The sequence below is a fragment of the Coregonus clupeaformis genome, unplaced genomic scaffold, assembly GCF_020615455.1.
Source record: "Coregonus clupeaformis isolate EN_2021a unplaced genomic scaffold, ASM2061545v1 scaf2616, whole genome shotgun sequence".
Classification (NCBI taxonomy): domain Eukaryota; kingdom Metazoa; phylum Chordata; class Actinopteri; order Salmoniformes; family Salmonidae; genus Coregonus; species Coregonus clupeaformis.
Genome location: NW_025536070.1, coordinates 32,717 through 47,024, shown reverse-complemented (window position 1 = coordinate 47,024; position 14,308 = coordinate 32,717). Strand labels below are relative to the sequence as shown.

At 47.1% G+C, this 14,308-nt stretch overlaps 1 protein-coding gene across 1 annotated transcript; it reads right to left on the bottom strand.

Annotated features, from left to right (window-relative positions):
• Positions 1-473: 473 nt before the first annotated feature.
• LOC123488954 (zinc finger protein 180-like) lies at positions 474-5,262 on the bottom strand. The gene is made up of 3 exons (XM_045219682.1): positions 5,247-5,262; positions 1,401-1,510; positions 474-1,148 (listed from the first exon to the last, which is right to left on the bottom strand). Exons 1-3 carry the CDS (start codon positions 5,260-5,262, stop codon positions 480-482), a joined length of 795 nt encoding a protein of 264 aa, XP_045075617.1. The 3' UTR covers positions 474-479.
• Positions 5,263-14,308: the final 9,046 nt, after the last annotated feature.

Sequence of the window (14,308 nt, the reverse complement as noted above, 5' to 3'; positions counted from 1 at the left end):
ACCACACGGAATCTGGGAATAATGTGTACATCACTGGTCAGAGGACAATTTGTAGCAAACAGCTAGCTACATTTAGAAGTGTTGCATTTTGATTCAAGTGGGTCGCCAACGCGGTAAGTGTAACACAACTCTTTTTTTGTTAGTCACTTTTTGTTAAATCACATAAATACTGTTTAAATTCAGAGTCTGTATTTTTTCCAGAGACTAATATCCATATCATGCTGAAATAAATAGAACAGGGGGAAACGTTTAAGGTTCTACATCGTGACATTCATTAAAATACTCCTACTACAATGTTAAAACATTCTACATTGTGACATTATTAATTAAAATACTCCTACTACAATGTTAAAACATTCTACATTGTGACGTTATTAATTAAAATACTCCTACTACAATGTTTAAATATTCTACATTGTGACATTATTTCATTGATATCATGAATCAACTCCTTCATGTATGTATTTTCTGATGTTTGATCAGAGATATTTTATCAGAGTATCTCTTGTCACATGATCACAGCTATATGTCTTCTCTCCTGTGTGAGTTCTCAGATGTACTATAAGGCCACTTGACTGCATAAAACTCCTCCCACATTGAGTACAGCTATACGGTTTCTCTCCTGTGTGTGTTCTCTGGTGCACTATCAGGGAGGTTGACCGAGTAAAACTCTTCCCACATTGAGTACAGCTATATGGTGATTTCTCTCCTGTGTGTGTTCTCTGGTGTGATTTTAAAGCTCTTAAACTAACAAAAGTCTTTCCGCAGTCAGAGCAGTCGTAAGGTTTCTCTCCTGTGTGTGTTCTCAGATGTACTATCAGCGCGCTTGACTGAGTAAAACTCTTCCCACATTGAGTACAGCTATACGGTTTCTCTCCTGTGTGTGTTCTCTGGTGTACTACCAGGCCGCTTGACTGAGTAAAACTCTTGACACATTGATTACAGCCATAAGGTTTCTCTCCTGTGTGTGTTCTCTGGTGTATCGTCAGATACACAGATGTACCAAAACTCTTCCCACATTGATCACAGCTAAAAGGTTTATTTCCTGTGTGTGTTCTCTGGTGCACTATCAGGGAGCATGACTGAGTAAAACTCTTCCCACATTGAGTACAGCTATATGGTGATTTCTCTCCTGTGTGTGTTCTCTGGTGTGATTTTAAAGCTCTTAAACTAACAAAAGTCTTTCCACAGTCAGAGCAGTCGTAAGATTTCTCTCCTGTGTGTGTTCTCAGATGTACTATCAGCGCGCTTGACTGAATAAAACTCTTCCCACATTGAGTACAGCTATACGGTTTCGCTCCTGTGTGTGTTCTCTGGTGTACTACCAGGCCGCTTGACTGAGTAAAACTCTTGACACATTGATTACAGCCATAAGGTTTCTCTCCTGTGTGTGTTCTCTGGTGTGATTTTAAAGCTCTTAAACTAACAAAAGTCTTTCCGCAGTCAGAGCAGTCGTAAGGTTTCTCTCCTGTGTGTGTTCTCAGATGTACTATCAGGGCGCTTGACTGAGTAAAACTCTTCCCACATTGAGTACACCTATATGGTGATTTCTCTCCTGTGTGTGTTCTCAGATGTACTATCAGCGCCCTTGACTGAGTAAAACTCTTCCCACATTGATCACAGCTATATGGTTTCTCTCCTGTGTGTGTTCTCTGGTGTATCATTAGATTGCAAGATACAACAAAACACTTCCCACATTGAGTACAGCTATAAGGTTTCTCTCCTGTGTGTGTTCTCTGGTGCACTATCAGGTAGCTTGACAGTGTAAAACTCCTCCCACATTGATCACAGCTATAAGGTTTCTCTCCTGTGTGTACTCGCTGGTGTATTTTAAGTTCTGATGAAGACTTGCAACGTTTCCCACAGTCAGAGCAGCAGTGAGATTTCTTCCCAGTGGGTCTCAGATGTTTTTTTTTAAGGTGTTCTGATCTGGAGAGAGACCTTTCTGCCTCGTCAGCATCATGTTGTTGAGGCTCCCCAGAGGATCCACGATAGCCACGTCTGTCTCCTGTGTGAACGACAAAGTCAGACAGATGGTTAAAGAACCACAACAGCAGAAATACACTGTTTATTTGAGATAAAAGGTGATACCCAGAGCATACCCATGAAATTGTACAACAACTGACATCTTTAATTATTTGACAATTGTCTTAAGACAGTCAAGTGAGCAACAATAGTCATATTTTGTCTTGTTTTCAGATTAGTAGTAACATCGATGATTCTAGGCTAGAAATAAGTTATTAGTTGTTGAAATCCTAAGCAGAGTGCCAGACGACTTTTACTCTCCAATATACCTTTCTGTGTTTGCTGTTTGTTGCTATGCAAGACAATTTGGCTGCAGAAACTCCTCCATGCTAATGCAGAAATCGCTAGTTATGGATGTAGTACATCTGCATGGAGCAAAAATGGTGAGCAAAGATTTTAGTTCTTCACAATGTATTCTGAATATTACCACACATTATCAGAGCAAGATCGGGAGCTACTCAAGGAAACTCACATTAAGCTCTGTGTCGCTATTCACTAATTCACCACTAATTCAGTAAAATGCTCTTTGGCTACCTTTACACACTAAGTGTATGCCAAATTGGCCCATAACTTCACCTAACAATAACATACCGTACCAGTCAAAAGTTTGGACACAACTACTCATTCAAGGGTTGTTCTTTATTTTTACTATTTTCTACATTGTAGGACAATAGTGAAGACATCAAAACTATGAAATAACACATATGGAATCATGTAGTAACCAAAATAGTGTTAAACTAATCAAAATATATTTTATATTTGAGTTTCATCAAATAGCCACCCTTTGCCTTGATGACAGCTTTGCACACTCTTGGCATTCTCTCAAGCAGCTTCATCTGGAATGCTTTTCCAACAGTCTTGAAGGAGTTCCCACATATGCTGAGCACTTGTTGGCTGCTTTTCCTTCAATCTGCGGTTCAACTCATCCCAAACCATCTCAATTGGGTTGAGGTCGGGGGATTGTGGAGGCCAGGTCATCTGATGCAGCACTCCATCACTCTCCTTCTTGGTAAAATCGCCCTTACACAGCCTGGAGGTGTGTTGGGTCATTGTCCTGTTGAAAAACAAATGATAGTCCCACTAAGCCCAAACCAGATGGGATGGTGTATCACTGCAGAATGCTGTGGTAGCCATGCTGGATAAGTGTGCCTTGAATTCTAAATAAATCACAGACAGTGTCACCATCAAAGCACCCCCACATCACCACACCTCCTCCTCCATGCTTCACGGTGGGAACTACAAACGCGGAGATCATCCGTTCACCCACATCGCGTCGCACAAAGACACGGCGGTTGGAACCAAAAATCTAAATTTCCACCGGTCTAATGTCCATTGCTCGTGTTTCTTGGCCCAAGCAGATCTCTTCTTCTTATTGGTGTCCTTTAGTAGTTGTTTCTTTGCAGCAATTCAACCATGAAGGCCTGATTTACAATACATTTACATTTTAGTCATTTAGCAGACGCTCTTATCCAGAGCGACTTACAGTTAGTGATTACATATTTTTTTTATACTGGCCCCCCGTGGGAATCGAACCCACAACCCTGGCGTTGCAAACACCATGCTCTATCAACTGAGCTACATCCCTGCCGGCCATTCCCTCCCCTACCCTAGACGACGCTGGGCCAATTGTGCGCCGCCCATGAGTCTCCCGGTCGCGGCCGGCTGCGACAGAGCCTGGATTCGAACCAGGATCTCTAGTGGCACAGTTAGCACTGCGATGCAGTGCCTTAGACCACTGCGCCACTCAGGATTTACCCAGTCCCCTCTGAACAGTTGATGTTGAGATACGTCTGTGACTTGAAATCTGTGAAGTCTTTATTTGGGCTGCAATTTCTGAGGCTAGTAACTCTAATGAACTTATCCTCTGCAGCAGAGCTAACTCTGGGTCTTCCAATCCTGTGGCGGTCCTCATGAGAGCCAGTTTCATCATAGCGCTTGATGGTTTTTGCAACTGCACTTGAAGAAACTTTCAAAGTTCCTGAAATGTTCCGTATTGTCTAACCTTCATGTCTTAAAGTAATGATGGACTGTCGTTTCTCTTTGCTTATTTGAGCTGTTCTTGCCATAATATGGACTTGGTCTTTCACCAAATAGGGCTATCTTCTGTATACCAACCCTACCTTGTCACAACACAACTGATTGGCTCAAATGCATTAAGAAGGAAATAAATTCCACAAATTAACTTAAGGCACACCTGTTAATTGAAATGCATTCCAGGTGACTACCTCATGAAGCTGGTTGAGAGAATGCCAAGAGTGCAAAGCTGCCATCAAGGAAAAGGGTGGCTACTTTACAGAATCTCAAATATAAAATATATTTTGATTTGTTTAACACTTTTTTGGTTACTACATGATTCCATATGTGTTATTTCATAGTTTTGATGTCTTCACTATTATTCTACAATGTAGAAAATAGTAAAAAATAAAGAAAAACCCTTGAATGAGTAGGTGTGTCCAAACTTTTGACTGGTAGTGTACATAGTGTACACTAACTGTAAGTCGCTCTGGATAAGAGCGTCTGCTAAATGACTCAAATGTAAATATACACATATAAATATACACAGACATATATATATATATCTTTTTAAAATATATTTTCCTTTATTATGGCGGCAGGTAGCTTAGTGGTTAAGAGCGGTGTGCCAGTAACCGAAAGGTCGCTGGTTCTAATCCCCGAGCCGACTAGGTGAAAAATCTGTCGATGTGCCCTTAAGCAAGGCACTTAACCCTAATTGCTCCTGTAAGTCGCTCTGGATAAGAGCGTCTGCTAAATGACTTAAATGTAAATGTATTATTTTCCACTAACCCTACCACCTCTCCCCTAATTGCAGCAAACTAATGAACAACAACACTTAGGCTTCTATTTCCAACATTTTACGGACACAATCTATTTTACAATAGTTATATTTTGTTTGTTTTTTACATCACTGGGGTCAAGCTTCCTGCCATCCAGGACCTAGATACTAGGCATGTCAGAGGAAAATCGTCAAAGACTCCAGTCACCCAAGTCATAGACTGTTCTCTCTGCTACCGCACAGCAAGCGGTACCGAGCGCCAAGTCTAGGACCAAAAGGCTCCTTAACAGCTTCTACCCCCAAGCCATAAGACTGCTGAACAATTAATCCCCTCCCTCCTTTGTTTTTACACTGCTGCTACTCGCTGTTTATTATCTAAGCACAGTCACTTTACCCCTACCGACGTGTACAAATTACCTGAACTAACCTGTACCCCAGCCCATTACCTCGGTACCGGTACCCCCTGTATATAGCCTCATTATTACCTGGACTAACCTGTACCCCAGCCCATTACCTCGGTACCGGTACCCCCTGTATATAGCCTCATTATTACCTGGACTAACCTGTACCCCAGCCCATTACCTCGGTACCGGTACCCCCTGTATATAGCCTCATTATTACCTGAACTAACCTGTACCCCAGCCCATTACCTCGGTACCGGTACCCCCTGTATATAGCCTCATTATTACCTGGACTAACCTGTACCCCGGCACATTACCTCGGTACCGGTACCCCCTGTGTATAGCCTCATTATTATCTGGACTAACCTGTACCCCGGCACATTACCTCGGTACCGGTACCCCCTGTGTATAGCCTCATTATTATCTGGACTAACCTGTACCCCGGCACATTACCTCGGTACCGGTACCCCCTGTATATAGCCCCCAGCACATTACCTCGGTACCGGTACCACCTGTATATAGCCTCGAAGTCGCGAGAGTGTGACTCCCCATAGTATGTTGTACCAAAGTTGACTGACCCTTAAGGGAACCACACTGCCATAAATGCAAGGAAATCCTCACTGGCAGTTATAGAAAGACCCATATACTGTATAGCCATTGATTCTTGAAGAATATAACTTATAAATGCCTCAAATGTATTTCCCCATCAAAACCAAAACATAAGCTTGTACAGTGGGGGAAAAAAAGTATTTAGTCAGCCACCAATTGTGCAAGTTCTCCCACTTAAAAAGATGAGAAAGGCCTGTACTTTTCATCATAGGTACACGTCAACTATGACAGACTAATTGAGGAAAAAAATTACAGAAAATCACATTGTAGGATTTTTTATGAATTTATTTGCAAATTATGGTGGAAAATAAGTATTTGGTCACCTACAAACAAGCAAGATTTCTGGCTCTCACAGACCTGTAACTTCTTCTTTAAGAGGCTCCTCTGTCCTCCACTCGTTACCTGTATTAATGGCACCTGTTTGAACTTGTTATCAGTATAAAAGACACCTGTCCACAACCTCAAACAGTCACACTCCAAACTCCACTATGGCCAAGACCAAAAGAGCTTTCAAAGGACACCAGAAACAGAATTGTAGACCTGCACCAGGCTGGGAAGACTGAATCTGCAATAGGTAAGCAGCTTGGTTTGAAGAAATCAACTGTGGGAGCAATTATTAGGAATTGGAAGACATACAAGACCACTGATAATATCCCTCGATCTGGGGCTCCACGCAAGATCTCACCCCGTGGGGTCAAAATGATCACAAGAACGGTGAGCAAAATCCCAGAACCACACGGGGGGGACCTAGTGAATGACCTGCAGAGAGCTGGGACCAAAGTAACAAAGCCTACCATCAGTAACACACTACGCCGCCAGGGACTCAAATCCTGCAGTGCCAGATGTGTCCCCCTGCTTAAGCCAGTACATGTCCAGGCCCGTCTGAAGTTTGCTAGAGTGCATTTGGATGATCCAGAAGAGGATTGGGAGAATGTCATATGGTCAGATGAAACCAAAATATAACTGTTTGGTAAAAACTCAACTCGTCGTTTTTGGAGGACAAAGAATGCTGAGTTGCATCCAAAGAACACCATACCTACTGTGAAGCATGGGGTTGGAAACATCATGCTTTGGGGCTGTTTGTCTGCAAAGGGACCAGGACGACTGATCCGTGTAAAGGAAAGAATGAATGGGGCCATGTATCGTGAGATTTTGAGTAAAAAAACCTCCTTCCATCAGCAAGGGCATTGAAGATGAAACGTGGCTGGGTCTTTCAGCATGACAATGATCCCAAACACACCGCCCGGGCAACGAAGGAGTGGCTTCGTAAGAAGCATTTCAAGGTCCTGGAGTGGCCTAGCCAGTCTCCAGATCTCAATCCCATAGAAAATCTTTGGAGGGAGTTGAAAGTCTGTGTTGCCCAGCGACAGCCCCAAAACATCACTGCTCTAGAGGAGATCTGCATGGAGGAATGGGCCAAAATACCAGCAACAGTGTGTGAAAACCTTGTGAAGACTTACAGAAAACGTTTGACCTGTGTCGAACCAAATACTTATTTTCCACCATAATTTGCAATAAATTAATAAAAATCCTACAATGTGATTTTCTGGATTTTTTCTCTCTCATTTTGTCTGTCATAGTTGACGTGTACCTATGATGAAAATTACAGGCCTCTCTCATCTTTTTAAGTGGGAGAACTTGCACAATTGGTGGCTGACTAAATACTTTTTTCCCCCACTGTATAATGCCACTGGTTGTAAACAAACACTGTATATCTTCAAAACCAGGTTAAAACTATGATTTTGACCTTATGGATGGCCAGTCCTTGTATTCATAGTGTAGTGAATTCCAGGGGTAGCCCTGAGCTGGACTCAAACCTGGGTCCAGAGACTGTCAAGCCAACACCTTATAACTGTTATACCAAGATGTCTGAACTTCTTGATGAGGTCGCTAGGTTTTGGGTTAAGGTTGCTACAATAACTTTCTCTATGAATTTGAGAGTGGTTACATTTCTCCAGCCCCCAATTTTGCTGCTGTTTAAAACCTAGGTTCCCCTTTAAAAAAGCCACAAATCAATCAATCAACCAATCTGCAGTTCAAACAATAACAAAGCTGTCATTCCACCACTGTTTTGGTAATAAGATGAGGATCGGACTGGAGAAATATAACTACTCTCAAAATCATAGACAGACCTATGGATGCAAGGACTGACCATCCATGACATCAATATTATAGTTTTAACCATGTTGAGGCGATACAGTGTTGGTTTACATTTACATTGTTTCTAAACATTGGAGTAGAAAAAGCTTCTTTTGGAATCTGATGGGGTACGACAGTTGAACTAAGCTCATGAGGCATGTGTTATATTCTTCAAGAATCAATGGCTATATATAAATAATTTAAAAGTCCAAATATGGATGTAGCAACTACAGATTTCACCTTTAACACCACACATCAGTTCAACAACTGCAGAGTTTGTGCCTCTGTTTTTAAGACAGTACTTACTAGTGTTAATCATGGCCCGGTTTCTCAAAAGCATCTTACTGCTAAGTTGATCATTAGAACCATTGGATGCCTTAAGATGCCTTTGGGAAACCGGAACCAGATATCCAGTTTCCTCCTCTTCTTCCTCCTCCTCCTTTTTCCGATGTGACAGTCATCTCCTCCTCTTTCACTCCAAAAACGGGAGCCTCCTCTTCTTTCACTGTAACATCTTTCTCTTCTTCTTTCACGGTAACAGCTTCACCCTCTACTTGTTTTTGTATTGTAACATCCTCCTCTTCCTCCTCCTCTTTCACTAGAGCTTCTTTCTCCGCCCAGCAGACCTCCTCTTCTTTAGCAGGAGGAGAGTAGCTTAGTGAGCTCATGGTCGGGGATGTTAGCTAGCTAGGCTAGTGCTAACTTAACCAGCCAGCTAGCTGACCAATAACAACAACACCGTAAATATGAAATTAAATGGGATAACTAACTAGACGACAGAAGTGGGTTTAAAACACAGTGGCTAATATACACGAAAGCGTCTAAAGAGCTTTATTGGTTGGGCTATTTTGTCTAGCAAGCTACCGAGGTGTCTGACTAACTGTTGCTGCTGTTGAAAAGAAGCGTCCCGTCCACTAGATTATACGTCACACTAGCAGCATAGCCTTAAAGTCCCACATCGCCATCTGCTGACTGGAGTGGGTAACGAAGTTGAGTAAAATGTAGATTTTATTTTCAGAATAAAAGTTCAAGGGTAGGAAGCCAATGTAACAACCCAGTGTGGTTAAATACTTAGTAACTTAGTTGTAGTCACGATCTGGTTACCTATAAGTACAAACAGTTATGTTTTAGCATTATTACATATTTATTCACTTATTTCCGGATATCTTCTAAACTACCCACAATGCATTATTTCTCAACGTCATATTGATGTACTCTTTTTTTATTTATTGTTTAAAATATTTTTTATTGAACAGTAACATGCATATTGGTCTACTCTGTGCTACCGAGTTTGAATGCTATCTCTGCAGCTAGCTCAAGCTGGCTAACGTTAGCCACACCTGGACTTGTGTGGCTAAAGACTTGAACTAACCCAAGATAGACCAGAGCCTGTCGTTTCCAATAGGAGCAAATTAATCATAGTGGGCAGAACAAGCAAGGAGGTGGGCAGAGCCAAGCCGGAGCAAGAGAGGTCCTATTGGCCCGTTCTAGCATTTATTTGCATATTTCCGTTAGGGAACGCCTACTCTGCAATAACTCAATTCGCCCTTGCACTCCTTCTAAACAACACAATTATTTGAAAACTTTGGCAAAGGTTAAAGTCTACAAAACGTAGTCCACTCTGTTTGACACAGATTCTAGTTTTGAAAATAGAAAACTGTATTGAGATCAAACGTTCATCATGAGAAAATTAGCATAATGTCGGACAAAATCCATCTCGCTCCATCTTCTCCCACTGCCGGCCACTGGGCTTCCTCTCATCACCATATTTGGTAGTGAGTTGAAACGCCAACCGGATGCTTCACATTATGTTTCACATTTATACATCAGGTGAAATATCTGGCTCATTGTTCTATCTGTGGTGTGGTTGTGTTATCAGGTGGTGGGCAGAAGCTGAAAAGAGCGAAGTTAATCGATGCCAGTCGAGGGAGGACCTGATTTTTTTGTATATGACAGTAAAATATTGTTATGATGACTATAACATTTGTTGGCACCTTCAATTCTTGCACATTTTCGCATAAAAATATATATTTCAACACTCTAAGACCAAGACCGGCGGGGGGGACAAGGGGTCCGAGACCGAGTCGAGACCGAGACCGGGAGGGGGACAAGGGGTTCGAGACCGAGACCGGGAGGGGGACAAGGGGTCAGAGACAGAGTCAAGACCAAGACCGGGAGGGGGACAAGGTGTTCGAGACCGAGTCAAGACCGAGACCGGGAGGGGGACAAGGGGTTCGAGACCGAGTCAAGACCGAGACCGGGAGGGGGACAAGGGGTTCGAGACCGAGACCGGGAGGGGGACAAGGGGTCAGAGACCGAGACCGGGAGGGGGACAAGGGGTCAGAGACCGAGACCGGGAGGGGGACAAGGGGTCAGAGACCGAGTCAAGACCGAGACCGGGAGGGGGACAAGGGGTTCGAGACCGAGTCAAGACCGAGACCGGGAGGGGGACAAGGGGTTCGAGACCGAGTCAAGACCGAGACCGGGAGGGGGACAAGGGGTTCGAGACCGAGACCGGGAGGGGGACAAGGGGTCAGAGACCGAGACCGGGAGGGGGACAAGGGGTCAGAGACCGAGACCGGGAGGGGGGACAAGGGGTCAGAGACCGAGTCAAGACCGAGACCGGGAGGGGGACAAGGGGTTCGAGACCGAGTCAAGACCGAGACCGGGAGGGGGACAAGGGGTTCGAGACCGAGACCGGGAGGGGGACAAGGGGTCAGAGACCGAGTCAAGACCGAGACCGGGAGGAGGACAAGGGGTCAGAGACCGAGTCAAGACCGAGACCGGGAGGAGGACAAGGGGTCCGAGACCGAGACCGGGAGGGGGACAAGGGGTCAGAGACCGAGACCGGGAGGAGGACAAGGGGGTTCGAGACCGAGACCGGGGAGGGGGACAAGGGGTCCGAGACCGAGTCAAGACCGAGACCGGGAGGGGGACAAGGGGGTCCGAGACCGAGTCAAGACCGAGACCGGGAGGGGGGACAAGGGGTCCGAGACCGAGTCAAGACCCTAGACCGGGAGGGGGGACAAGGGGTCAGAGACCGAGTCAAGACCGAGACCGGGAGGGGGACAAGGGGTTCGAGACCGAGTCAAGACCGAGACCGGGAGGGGGACAAGGGGTACGACACAGAGTCAAGACCGAGACCGGGAGGGGGACAAGGGGTCCGAGACCGAGTCAAGACCGAGACCGGGAGGGGGGACAAGGGGTCCGAGACCGAGTCAAGACCGAGACCGGGAGGGGGACAAGGGGTCCGAGACTGAGACCGGGAGGGGACAAGGGGTCAGAGACCGAGTCAAGACCAAGACCGGGAGGGGGACAAGGGGTTCGAGACCGAGTCAAGACCGAGACCGGGAGGGGGACAAGGGGTTCGAGACAGAGTCAAGACCGAGACCGGGAGGGGGACAAGGGGTTCGAGACCGAGACCGGGAGGGGGACAAGGGGTCAGAGACCCGAGACCGGGAGGGGGGACAAGGGGTCAGGAGACCGAGTCAAGACCGAGACCGGGAGGGGGACAAGGGGTTCGAGACAGAGTCAAGACCGAGACCGGGAGGGGGACAAGGGGTTCGAGACCGAGACCGGGAGGGGGACAAGGGGTCAGAGACCGAGTCAAGACCGAGACCGGGAGGAGGACAAGGGGTCAGAGACCGAGTCAAGACCGAGACCGGGAGGAGGACAAGGGGTCCGAGACCGAGACCGGGAGGGGGACAAGGGGTCAGAGACTGAGACCGGGAGGAGGACAAGGGGTTCGAGACCGAGACCGGGAGGGGGACAAGGGGTCCGAGACCGAGTCAAGACCGAGACCGGGAGGTGGACAAGGGGTCCGAGACCGAGTCAAGACCGAGACCGGGAGGGGGACAAGGGGTTCGAGACCAAATCAAGACCGAGACCGGGAGGGGGACAAGGGGACCGAGACCGAGTCAAGACCGAGACCGGGAGGGGGACAAGGGGTCAGAGACCGAGTCAAGACCGAGACCGGGAGGGGGACAAGGGGCCCGAGACCGAGTCAAGACCGAGACCGGGAGGGGGACAAGGGGTACGACACCGAGTCAAGACCGAGACCGGGAGGGGGACAAGGGGTCCGAGACCGAGTCAAGACCGAGACCGGGAGGGGGACAAGGGGTCCGAGACCGAGTCAAGACCGAGACCTGGAGGGGGACAAGGGGTCCGAGACCGAATCAAGACCGAGACCGGGAGGGGGACAAGGGGTTCGAGACCGAGTCAAGACCGAGACCGGGAGGGGGACAAGGGGTACGACACCGGAGTCAAGACCGAGACCGGGAGGGGGACAAGGGGTCCGAGACCGAGTCAAGACCGAGACCGGGAGGGGGACAAGGGGTCAGAGACCGAGTCAAGACCGAGACCGGGAGGGGGACAAGGGGTTCGAGACCGAGTCAAGCCCGAGACCGGGAGGGGGACAAGGGGTCCGAGACCGAGACCGGGAGGGGGACAAGGGGTCAGAGACCGAGACCGGGAGGGGGACAAGGGGTACGAGACCGAGTCAAGACCGAGACCGGGAGGGGGACAAGGGGTCCGAGACCGAGTCAAGACCGAGACCGGGAGGGGGGACAAGGGGTCCGAGACCGAGTCAAGACCGAGACCGGGAGGGGGACAAGGGGTCCGAGACCGAGACCGGGAGGGGGACAAGGGGTCCGAGACAGAGTCAAGACCGAGACCGGGAGGGGGACAAGGGGTCCGAGACCGAGTCAAGACCGAGACCGGGAGGGGGACAAGGGGTCCGAGACCGAGTCAAGACCGGGAGGGGGACAAGGGGTCCGAGACCGAGTCAAGACCGAGACCGGGAGGGGGACAAGGGGTCCGAGACCGAGTCAAGACCGAGACCGGAAGGGGGACAAGGGGTCAGAGACCGAGTCAAGTCCGAGACCGGGAGGGGGACAAGGGGTCAGAGACCGAGTCAAGACCATGCGAGTCCAATTCAAGACCATTATTGAAATTTTGTCAAATCACCACCATAATAAGAGTCCAAAATGTCCAGTATTTCTGTGTTCATATTTCAGAACAACATATGGATTCTTTAGACATTCAGATTAGTGAAAAAATATATGCTGAGGGAAAAAAATTATGACTAACCCAAACACATGAACAATGGGCCTTCTACGCCTTCAGAGAAGGGCTAAGGATTTATATTATAATAATAATTATACTATTATTTTCAGTGATGTTCTGATTTAATCTCTGCAGCTTTCGTTGGAAAGGAATCGGTTAACACTAAAGAGATAAAAAGATCCAGTCAGTTTTTAAAAATTTCTGGTCTCTGGGGAGATAAATGTAGCTGGCAAAGTCAGCCATTGGCTAGGCCATCAGAAGCTAGATAGAAGGCATCTGCCATTCAACTGTATTAGGGCAACATTTTGGAGTGACAGCAGAATCAACCAATCACATTTTGACTTAATGGGTGGGAATGTTTTTACAAAAACTTCTGCCTTCTCGAAGGCCAACATGTCACTGCGCAATAGCGAGCAGTAGTTTTCCCACGGTCTAGCTAGCTAGCTTTGGTTGGCAGCTAGTTTGCAGCGGCTGCAGCAGGTGTTATCAAAGAGGATGATGTTGCTAATTTGTTAGCTTCTTCCTTTTCAAGAATAACTTTCAACAAGAAGTTAACTTTCAAATGATCGTCATCTTGTGGAACTGTGCTTTTTATTGCAGCTTGCTGTTGTTAGCCATCTCTTTGAAAATAACTTCTGTGTGTGAAACACTGTTGCATTTAAAGTGGAACTGACAGCATTTTAGCAACATTCGGAAAGTATTCAGACCCCTTCCCTTTTTCCACATTTTGATGGTTGGGGAGTGTCACTGCACAGCTATTTTCAGATCTCGGCTCTGGCTGGGCCACTCAAGGACATTGAGACTTGTCCCGAAGCCACTCCTGCGTTGTCTTGGCTGTGTGCTCAGGGTCGTTGTCCTGTTGGAAGGTGAACCTTCACCCCAGTCTGAAGTCCTGAGCGCTCTGGAGCAGATTTTCATCAAGGATCTCTCTGTGGGCCTCCCGAGTGGTGCAGCGGTCTAAGGCATTGCATCGCAGTGCTAGAGGCATCACTACAGATCCGGGTTCGATCCCGGGTTGTATCGCAGCCAGCCGCGACCGGGAGACCCATGAGGCGGCGTACAATTGGCCCAGCGTATTGGATGTCCTTTTCCCAACGTGCTCTAGCGACTCCTTGTGGCGGCCGGGCGCATGCACGCTGACTTCAGGTCACCAGCTGTATGGTGTTTCCTCCATTGGTGCGGCTGGCTTCCCGTTAAGCGAGCAGTGTGTCAAGAAGCAGTGTGGCTTTGCAGGTCGTGTTTCGGAGGACGCATGGCTCTCGACCTTTGCCTCTCC